At 40.2% G+C, this 11068-nt stretch overlaps 1 protein-coding gene across 11 annotated transcripts in view; it reads right to left on the bottom strand.

Moving 5' to 3' along the window:
* Window positions 1-6797: 6797 nt before the first annotated feature.
* Window positions 6798-11068, bottom strand: part of TUNAR (transmembrane neural differentiation associated intracellular calcium regulator) — a 175814-nt gene continuing 171543 nt past the window's right edge. For 10 of the 11 annotated variants that reach the window (XM_074909261.1, XM_074909258.1, XM_074909259.1 and 7 more), the window contains one exon: window positions 6798-9775. In XM_074909261.1, coding sequence (XP_074765362.1) covers window positions 9590-9775 — 186 coding nt within the window. In that variant the 3' untranslated portion in view covers window positions 6798-9589. Of the gene's footprint in view, window positions 9776-10911; window positions 10939-11068 lie in introns of those variants that run through there. The other variant, XM_074909269.1, reaches the window with a different exon arrangement.

Genomic DNA, 11068 nt, shown 5'->3' with positions numbered 1-11068 from the left:
TAACATGCTCTAACTTTCAGACAGCCCCGAAGTGGTCAGGCAGTTGGACTAGATGATCATTCTAGGTCCCTTCCAGCTGAACTATTCTATTCTATTCTATTCTATTCTATTCTATTCTATTCTATTCTATTCTATTCTATTCCTATTCCTATTCCTATTCCTATTCCTACTCTATATAGGAAAATACACATACAAGAAAATATGGAGAATGGAGGACTGCAGCATCACACAACATCCTCAGAGGAGATGGCATGGTCCCTTTCAGGGAGACACCTTTTCAGTCCACTTGCATCAGACACTAATGACTGCTGGGAATGAGAATGACACCAGATACTGCCAAGGGCCCTTCAAAGCTCCTGAGAGCCACTTGTCTAAAAAGTTGTGTTTTGAGAAGAGATATTCAGGGGCACCTTAAGAAATCACTGTCTGCTTTTCTGTTTTATATAAGGCACTGCTTTATTTTTGCTTCTTCAGTACAGCATTTAGTAAAAAACAGTGACAAACAAAAATGTGACAAGTTTTCTCTCTGAAATCATACGAACACCATGAAATGGGGAGTTCTGGTACCAATGGGTAAAAGCATGAGGTGGCCACCAACTGCAGCAGGATGTTGATGCTGAAGAGAAGCCCTTCAAAGCCCAGAGACACCCCAGCCACGGTTCCCTGATGCCCTGGCCTTTGCCATAGTTGCTCTCACCACAGAAAAGCCAGCTGAGCATGTAACTCAATTAGGATGGGAAAAATGTGCATGGTCCCCTCACTGCTCTTAAGAGCACAGAGAACAGTGTGGCCAACAGTCAGGAGCACAGAATAGGCGGCTGTGTGCTCACAGGCTGAATTTTATACCTCTGAATATTTGCTATTGTGTTGTCAATGACAAGCAGACATCTCACAGCCTCTCACTTCAGTGCTCCCAAACTTGTGGGAGAAGCAGCATGATGAACAAGAGTTACGTGGTGATGGGTGGTCTCAGTTTATGAAAGATTTATGAGTGACCAGAAAAAACAAAAAAACAAAATGTAAAAAAAAATAAATAAAGCATTCATTGCTGAATACTCTTGAATACTCTAGTAACGCACATAGCAAGTTTTATATGCCAGGTCTTAGCCTCCTGCAGCCAGTGCTCCCTCTTGCTGAGCAGTTTTGCTTGTCCATGGTCCAGCATCTCCAGGGTGGATCTGCGCCGGATGGGAGGCAGGGTTGAGGGCTCCAGCTCCTTGGGCACAGGCTCTGATTTGGACTCCAGAGGTAGGTGGTGGCCACGTCAGGGAGGAAACCATTAAGCTAGGCTTGAAGCACAGGAGGTTTGGGGTTTGTTGCTGGCCCTGAAAGATATCATCTATCTTTGTGAAAGTAAGTGGAGAAATGGGAAAACATAACTGAAGAAATCCAAAAACATGAGGAATCTTTATTTGATTACTTCTACCACATACACAAGTACTACTGATGATTAAACGAGTTGGTCTGAACATTGTAATCCAGGTAGTTTTCAGTAAGAAGGTAACAATTCAACAAAAAGGTTGGGGTTTTTTATCTCCAGATAATTTCTTTGATGACAATGAAAATTCATTTGGGAAAAAGGTGGGCAAAATATTATAACTTTTTGGAACTGAGTTTTCATTTTAATCTGAAACAACTTTTCAGTCTGAAATTAATTTTCTATTAAGAAAAGGAAAACAGCCAAACCAAAAGAGGTTTAAAACATATAAAACCGAATTGCAGCAAACAGTTCTTTCTAAATGCTATTCTGTGACAACCTCTGACCTGCTTAGGTCAAAAACCATTTCAAAGAATAACAAATAGTGGGTAGAAAAAGCATTTTCTCAGCATCTCTGATGATAGGAAGTCACAGCAGTGAGAAGAAAGCCTCAGGTCTGGGTGTTCTAGCACCCAGGTTCTGTGTTGAGTCATGCTAGTGTTTGGCCACTGTCTTGCTAATAGCTCTGGTGTTACTTTATGTCTTTGCACCAACGGAATCAGGCACATTAGTAATGGTGATATTTCAAATTTTGCAAAGATACTGGCCTGACTATAATGGCCTTTCATTAATTACAAAGGACACTGGGAACTTGGTGTATCAGGGTGCACCAAGGGCTGCTGCCACAGGGGAAGGTCAGCCAGGATCTGAGCACCATCTGTGGTCATCAGAATTTTTTTTTGTCTTGCTCTGTAAACTGCAAAGATGGCACAATTCACTGCTTCAAGGGGTTTGACAGCTGAACTCTTTTTTTCTAAAACCAAAAGAACCTGATCTTGTAGGACTGTTGTACTCAGCACAGTATCGGGGTCACTTGGGACTGGCCATATGAACAGGGTCAAGAAATAAAACCCCCCGTTTTGAGTAAATGGCCATATACTTTCTACCTGAACTTGTAGTGAGGTTTCCATAATTGAATGTTGCTCTGAGGATGTGGTTGTATTTCCCTTCTTGATCTTTAAAACAAGAGATCAGTATGTACTAGAAAGCGGCTTATAAAACTTATAAAGCAACAAAATATGCAAAATCCATTTGCAAGTGTTTGCACAGCTCAGTGAAACTTTAAATAAATATTATTAGACAATCAAATAGAAATATGATAAAGCCACTAATGAGTTTGTGTGTTGACTGATGGTGAATCATAAAAGAAAAAAGTAAAATATTCAACACAGATTTTTTCCAAGCAGTTTAGGGAAATGCTTAGTTTCTGATGGAAGACTTAGATTGGATATTCGTCCAATGTCTTGATTCTTTCATTGGTTATATTAGGCAGGCTTTAACACCATTCTCATCAATCATACAAACAGATCAGCTGAAAATAAGGTCAATGAAGTAAAGAGAAATAGCTCATTGTACAGGAAATTTCATATTTTTCCCTGTCTGATTAGTTGCATTGTTGCTATAGCTGAATTGTCAGTTAACTGTCAGCTAGTGTCCCAAACCTGAAAATACATATTCATATGCATATTAACTGCAAAGGAACTCAGCCCTTTAGTCTGAGTTATGTACATGCGTAGTCTTAGCAGAGTGAGCATCTAAATTATGGCCTGGTGTGTATTATGCAATGTCAGCAAGGGTGTAAGAATGATAGTTGTATGGTCTTACTTTTGAGTTTGAATCTGATAAAAATGTATGTCTGACATTGTTTTCTTTTAGCTAATGCAAAGGTTTCATAAGCTTCTTTATTTGCTGACATTTGTTGGAAAATACACAGCTCTTAATAATGAATCTTTGTCCCACAGAATTCCTTTAGGCTCCAGAAATAATGGTATCAGATCACTGCTAATGATGTGCACTGGATGCAAAGAAAACTACTATCTTTTCCTGCCCGCAATAACAAATTAACAAAACATTGACAATGTCATCTGCGTTCTTTCCTTACGCATCCAATACCAACATTTTTGCATTAGCCACTGTTATTACAGAAATAATAATGGTATCTGCAAAACTAAGATTAAATTGATTGGTAAGGCAAAAAAAGCAGCACATTGAAATTTGAAAACATGTACAGTAAATTTTAATCCATATCTTCAATTGACAAAGCCAGAATTATTTATAAAGCATTTCCCATTAAGTTTGCAGGAACTAAAGGTAAGAATTCATGTCCCTGCTACACAAACATTTTATTACATTTACCCACCACCATTATCAACCCACCATAATACTGTTGCCCCTCAAGAAGGTAAGCAAGTACTGTGGAAAGCAGCCAGCCCTCTCCGCACCAGCTTTGGCTCACCGTGGCTCCCATCTCATGTCCCTTGCTAATGCTAGTCCACTAACACCTTGCTGCCAGAGATCAATGATGACTGAGACTTGTTATGGTGAGACCTTCATGATTTCAAGACCAGACCAAGATATCAGGGCCTTTAATCTATCCTGAAGACCTGCCTCCGGGAGACATTTGAGTGTTAACAAAGTCTCAGCATCATAAAACAAGTCTGCCTTAGTCTAACTGGTAACTGAGCATGTGGAGAACCCAGAGACCAGGTAATAAACTTGCATTTCCCAGGCTACATAGGATGATGGGAGGGAAAAGGGTCCCCATCAGCACTCCAGGTAAGTGACCTAGTTGTCAGCAAGAAATGGATGCTCCTGCTGCTATCTCTGCCTTGCAGAAGGGACTTTGCTCCCTGTTCTTGGAGATTAGGGAAGCCCAAAGCCATTTTCTTCACCCAGATGGCAGGGAGGGTCTGCAGCTGCCAAGAAGAGTGTCAGGAGTGGTGCGTGGATCATCTTAAATTGAATTTGTACTGGTTGCAGAAGAAGGGATCCTGGTGCTGAGAACATAGCTAAGTACCTTCTATGAACAAGACGGGATGTCCTTTCACTCCACAGAGCTTGACTTGGGGTCCAGGCTTTGGGACAAAACCCTGCTCAAGGGGCCTGTTACAGCCCAAACCCACACCCTTTGCAGTCACAGATACTGTCAGTGAGAGACTACACATGGAGGACTGTGTGCCACATGCATGGCACTGCACAGACATATTTCAGGATGAACAGGCACCTTTCTAGGTAACAGCTACATTATGAAGAGTTGTATCATTGGAAACAGTTGGGTGCTTTCAATCCTACAAATGGCCTTTCAACATCTGAGTCCCCAGGTGAAATGCAAATGAGAAAACCTAATACTTAAGACAAGGAGAGTCTTATTGGATACCAGATGGTTCATATGTAGATAACTGCATGTGGATGCATGTGGGATTTCAGACTGGTGTAGAGGTTTCCATGCTGAACAGGTTTTGTTTCTCTTGGATCAGTGGTGGGGAAGGAAAGCTACACTGTAAGACCCTTTGAGAAGAGGCTCCAAAATGCACAGCCAGGCATGGAAGCAGGGCAGTGTCTGCAGGGTGTCTGCTGGAAATAAAGGTGAACAGCATTTTTTTGTTGTTGTTGACTGCATAATGTACTATTCCTTGTAAATCTCTGTGAATATGTGCAATCTGCTCCAAAGAAGACAAAGCCTCTCAGTAAACAAGAGGTGTCTACATATATGTGCAATCTGTTCCTGGGCTGCCAACAAGTACTCTTGGGAAACAAGCCCGAGACACTCGGAGGTCTGGTCGGTGTTTTCTTTGGAAGATTGCTGCTGGAAATTGCTGCTGAAATGTTTTCAATAAGGTTCTTTCTTTTAACTGGATGTAGTTCTTCCAGAAACTTTCCAAGGAACAATAATAATTTTTCTCCAAAATACTGGCTAGCCAGAAACGAAGTACTCCAGCCAAACCTCAAACTATTTAATTAGTAAATTCTGCAGTGCTGCCTCCCTGGAGTTTTAATTCAGTTACTTTTTATCCCCGTTCCTCTCTCTGGGCCAAGTTCTCTGCTTATGCCACAATGCACTCTGAAACGTCAATTCTCACTCAGAAACAATGAGACCTCCTGACGCAGATGAGACTTTGGGGCATTTGGGATGAGCTGCAGGATATAGATTAAATGGAAATATAAGACTTCTGGACTTAGGCAATGCTTCTTCCTAAAGTTTTATCATGACATAACTGAAGCTTTTTCTGTATTTGGATGTCTATTGAATCAAAATTTTACCTGTGAGCCAGGGGAGGGATGGGTCTGGGAATTCAACCAGCAAAGTATCCCCTAGATTATGGGACAATAACGTGAAGATGATTACTGACTATCCTTAAAATAATAAAACTCTGCCCCATAGCAGACCTTTACACCACAATAAATCAAAACATCAGCTTCCAGAGGCTCCCAGGCTGGGTGCATGTAAAGACTGTCCTAAGGTGTGATGAGCCACACACTGCTGCAGAGGTGCAACCAGAAGGACCAAGAGGTACATAGTTGAAAAGACTGCCCTGTCAGCTGGCACGCAAGAAGATACATTCCTGTATGAATGGTTCTGAGATGATGAATTTTCAGTAGCAGTTATAGGAACCACAGATGGGAGCAGTACCCTGTCTTTCTACTTTCTGCTTACTTTGCCATGTGTATAATGTGATTCACATAGTTTTATCTTCTTTCTTGAAAGTGGTCTGTACCTACCAGACAACACACCAGCCACTAATGGGAAGAATGTCTCCTTTCTGTCACCTCAGGAAAATATTTTTCATTCCCATAACACAAACCTTCAAACTACATAGGATGATTTAAAAATACAATGGTATTCTTAATTGACAGAAGCAAAAGGTGATGTTTTCATATCTTATTAAGATATTGGATATTAATTTCCTTCAACTCAAATGCAAACATGAAAGTTCCTGTCACTAATGGAGTAATATTTTATTTTTAAGAATTTACTTTGGAAACTATTTGCATTACCTACAAGTCAAGCCAAAAATAAGACTATCGGCTTTTTCCTTGCCAAAGCAGATTTACCATTCAGCACCTGTAATGAGAAGTTTTATTCAACTATTTATACTGCAGTTACTGACTATAAGGTATCCATGATATATATGTTACCTAGTTGAATATATCTTATAGGTGCATACTGAAAACTGCTCACATAAAAAGCATGAGGGTAATTTGGCTGCAGCTGGCATTCAGCCGAAAGCAGGTCTGTGTGCAGCTGCCTGGGTAGGCATACTTTCAGATTTTCATATATAACATTTCCCCTTCCACAGTCATTCTTGAAAACATACTTTTTCCTTATCAGTGTTCATGAATACCAAATAAAAGGTAAAGAAATTGCCCTCAAAGGAAACTCTTCATTTTTATTTAAATGAATACTTAATGAATCTACTTAAGTAGTACTTGCCCCCGGATATTTCTAGAACTATCTGTGAACAGAAACCTGTAAAATTAAAATATTAAGTGTTAAACTTTTTATGGAATAGGATAAACCTTTCTTCCTATTTCAGGGTGCAATAAAAGTCCTGTGTCAAAGCACACGGCTGCCGATGGCGCAGGGCAGCGGGCACCTGGACACTGTCCACACTAAGAACAGGTAAAATACAGCACAACCACAGCTGGAAACTCTTCCCCTAATGGGTCTTCTGTCGAAAAGGGCAGAGCAAACCCAGAGTCCTTAGGCTTTTTGATCCACCAGTGAAGCTTAAGCACATTTGGGCTATTTGGAGTGACTGTCTCATGGAAGATGCTGGCCCATGCCTGAAGGAGGACAACTGTGATGAGCAGAAAGAGTTGCTGCTTTACATCAGGGAGGTGGAGGTTAACTGTTATTTTACAATGCAGGAATTTAATTTGTATATTAATAGAATCAGCTTGATGAAATTCATGCCCACAAGAAAATGACAGGTATTATTATCATTCGATGCAGAGAGAGGCAAAGAAATACCAGGCATCAGAGCTCATCTCTTGACTCAGACACTGTGTTTTCCCAGGCTTCCCCTCTAGAAGATGGGTATGAGCCTCAGGAAGATTGCTTTGGTGTTTGCTAGAGGAGGAGAGGTTCAAGAGAAACATCTGCAGAGAGGATCCTGCCAGCACGAGGGGCAGGCTGGAGTTAGCCAGGTGCCTGGAGTATGTGCAGGTGTGCTCTAGCACATGAGCACCGATGCCATTGCCACGTGCTGTGATCAGCAGTAATTTAACCAGAAGAAAAAATGAAGATTAGAGGCAAATATATTTTAGCCTTCTTTAGTTCAATTAGGAAGATCAAAAAGCAGAGCTTGCTAATTCCTTAGAACTATCAATAAATAACTGTAAATTCAAAAACAAGATCAGCCTCACTCGGCTCCACTGAACTGTGCCACTAATGTTTCTCACCCTCTCCGAGACCTGCAGCTCTACCAGCACCATCCAAACACAAATGTTTCCTCAACCATGCCGGTGTGCTTGGCACCCTCGTTCTGTGCCGTTCTCTGCTTGTCAAATCTCTGCTCATTTTCTCACCTCTCTCACCCTGTCATGTTTTCATTAACAAGAGAATATTTTTGCTCTTTTTTCCTTCAGTCTTCATATTGGATTTCATTTTAATTTATTTACTGACCTTTTCCCTTCTCCTAATGGTTTTGTTATTGAATGTGCAATACCACAAGAGACTAAAGACCTCTGTTTATGAGGCATCTCTCAGGGTTTTCCAGGCTTGCTTTTATATCCTGCAATGAAATTTTTTATTTTTGAGACCAGACCTAGCCCCTGCAAACTGGTGAAAAGCTCATTACTGCTTCCAGAGGGAAAGGACTGATCACTAAAATCAATGAGACTCTAGGATGAAAGTTTTTACACCTCCATCTGACTTCAATAGCAATCCCCCTTGTGCATCTCAGGACACAGTCCAAAGTACAAGTCAGTAAACAATTAACTGACCTATTTTTAAAGAGGATATGTCAGAGTTAATGGGCAATGTATTTAGGCAGCTTGAGGCAGAATCGAGGTCTCACATTTTTAATACTTCATATATTTATAGGTACTGAACTCAAGAGAAATGGTGATCATCATCACTGTACATTCCTGTCAAAAACACAAGTCAGAGAATTTCACTGCACCAACCTCAGTTAAAGCACATGTCAGAGAAGCAAAAGGGTTAATGATCCTTACATTTAAAATACACTCTGTATTTACTGTCTGGATTTTGCTTAAAACCCTCAGTACTGACTCTCTAGATTTCTCTTTCCAATTGCATAAACGTCTGCTCGCTTCTCTCAATGTAAGTACTTAGAGAGTGTGACCAGATTTTGAAACTCATCAATTATGTGAATTTTGTAATATTTTGTGAGATGCCTCACTATTCCTTTCATTTGCCTTTTTTAAAAAAACTATAAATAGAGCCTTCTTTCTGCAGCCAGTCTCCAAAGGTCACCTTACAATGTTTTGCTATTTCCCGTATTAAGCAGCAATGCTTTTCAGCTGACATTCCAACTTCAAGTCATGCATATGAGCATGATGTGAGCTTGCTCCAGACCACAGTGAGGGCTGCAAACAAGACTGCTGAGAAAAATAACATCCATTGTCAAAAAGGGCACTTCATCAAACAAAATTTAGCTGCATGAATACAAGTGTCTCCAAATATTTGGTTCATGCTAAAAATATAGCACATTTATTAAAAATATATATTTATAAACATTGGTATGAACAGACACAGATGTTAAGCAAATGAGAAAAGAAAAATAACCATGTAATGTATTTCTCCCAACATTTTATCAGGTTTAAGCAGACCTTGCTCAATGGAATTGTTTTTTCATGATTGTACCATATGTTCATTCTAAATAAAAAGCTTGTCAGATTCGATATAAGTAAAAGCAAAAGCCAAGAGGAAAAAAAATAAAAATTGACCTAACAGACATGTGATCTGTGCTATGAAGCTAACTTTGAGTTCAATCTTTGCGGGTATACAGTATACATTTTTAATTGTATATAGTGTACAGTTTCTTTTTTTAATTTTAATTGTGTTAAAACAGCATATCCCTGGTGGATTTCTTCAAAGCTACAACTTACATAATTGCAATCATTTTCCACCAAACAGAAAACCAAACTGAAAGGAAGAGGGCAGGACAGAAGAGTTAAGCTTGTTACTGGGTGAAAAAGTCTTGTTCAATTAATTGTGCTTCAGCCTTCGCTGCCTGAAGGCAGCACTTTTATGATGTGTTAATATAATACAGAGTCAGTTCTGATTAAACAACTTGCCAATAGCCAGCAATGTTTGTTGTCACTCTTAATGGCCGTTTTATCTGGTCTATTTGCATGCCTTCTAGTTTACAAAGTTGTGTAAATATACACAAAAATGATCACAATGAGGTTCAAAATTGTCCCAATAATTCCAAGCATTGCCAAGATGGTTTCTTCTTTGCTTTCCTTTTCTTGACTGCCTTTATCTTCTTCATTTCCACTAGTGATTACCATCTTGGTGGCCAGTTTCTTTATCCTCCCCTTCAGGATAACCTAGATTTAGGAAGAAAAACATCAAAATGGATTGTTAGTTAGAGTTTCCAAACTCATATTAATAGTGGAGCCAACTGCAGAATTTTTGCCCCATAACATGTTATATATTAAGAATTCACTTTAAAAAGGATTAACATTTTTACTAGCTATTTAGTAAATGCTTAATTAAAATGATAGTTCAGCTAGCCTGTAGATTACTTATAACCATCCATAACAACCCCTGATTATGTGCCAGCAATTGTTCATAACACATATAACTCATTTGCAATGTCATTATAAAACTGGTCAGAAATGTACCAAGGTGGTGTGACTCCACCAGCATCAGTGGGGACTATGCCTGCATTAGGACTGTGGGAGACCATCCTGTCAAATTGTGGAGACCCTGGATTTACACTTCAGTACAAAGCAGCAAGTGGATGAGGGAAATAAAACTGGGAAGACCTCCTTTCTTTTTAATATGAAAAATTATAAAAGACAAAGGCATTTTGTCTCCTGATTAAAAGAAAGACAGCAGTGACTTCCTAATAAATAATTCAAAATAAAAGCAAAACCAAAATAACATCCATCTTGACTTTTTTTTTTCCTTATTCCTAATATATGATGAAAAGTTACTCGCAGTGCAGTGAGCTGAAATGTATTGATCTGCCTGCAGGGAGAGTACAGCCATTTCCTAAGCAGCAGCCTCAGCCTCTGAACTACTCAAAACCAGAAGATTCTTCAAATGTGGGACCAGGCTGCCAAATGTGGCACTGTTGGAGCCACAAACAAAGAAGCTCCCTTGGTCTTCCAGCCAGGCACTGAGATTTGGGTAAACATCTGATTGTTCAAATTAGAAACCGATAAATTCTATTTATCTGTGCTTATCTAACTGCAAATTCTTATCTTACGGGTAAACCAGAGCGCTCCAGAAAACTGGAAAAGATTGACTGCTTCCCCAAATCCAACTGGTCTGCCAGCAGCTGGGTTCAGGCGATGCCCTGCTGCTGTCTCCCAAGCTGTAAACCATATCCCATGATGTTTTTGCTGCAGGAAGCAGCGGTAGGATGTGCTGCTCCCCACAGCTGCTGCCCATAGGAGGAGTTTGGCTGGAGGAGAAAGGGGGCACAGGCACTTCCTTCATTCCTCCCTCCGCTGACTTGCAGAGCAAACCCACTAGATCCCATGCAGCATGGATATTCAGGGTGGTGAAGGCTTCCTGAGAATAGGTCACCACTTCTGGGAGCACAAGTTCCCCCCAGCAGGTATCACCAGAGGGAAGCCCTGGCCTGTAGCTCTACCAAGCTCCTGGGCTGC

This window comes from Athene noctua, chromosome 6, assembly GCF_965140245.1.
Source record: "Athene noctua chromosome 6, bAthNoc1.hap1.1, whole genome shotgun sequence".
Classification (NCBI taxonomy): Eukaryota; Metazoa; Chordata; class Aves; order Strigiformes; family Strigidae; genus Athene; species Athene noctua.
This window is presented reverse-complemented; position numbering and strand designations above follow the sequence as displayed.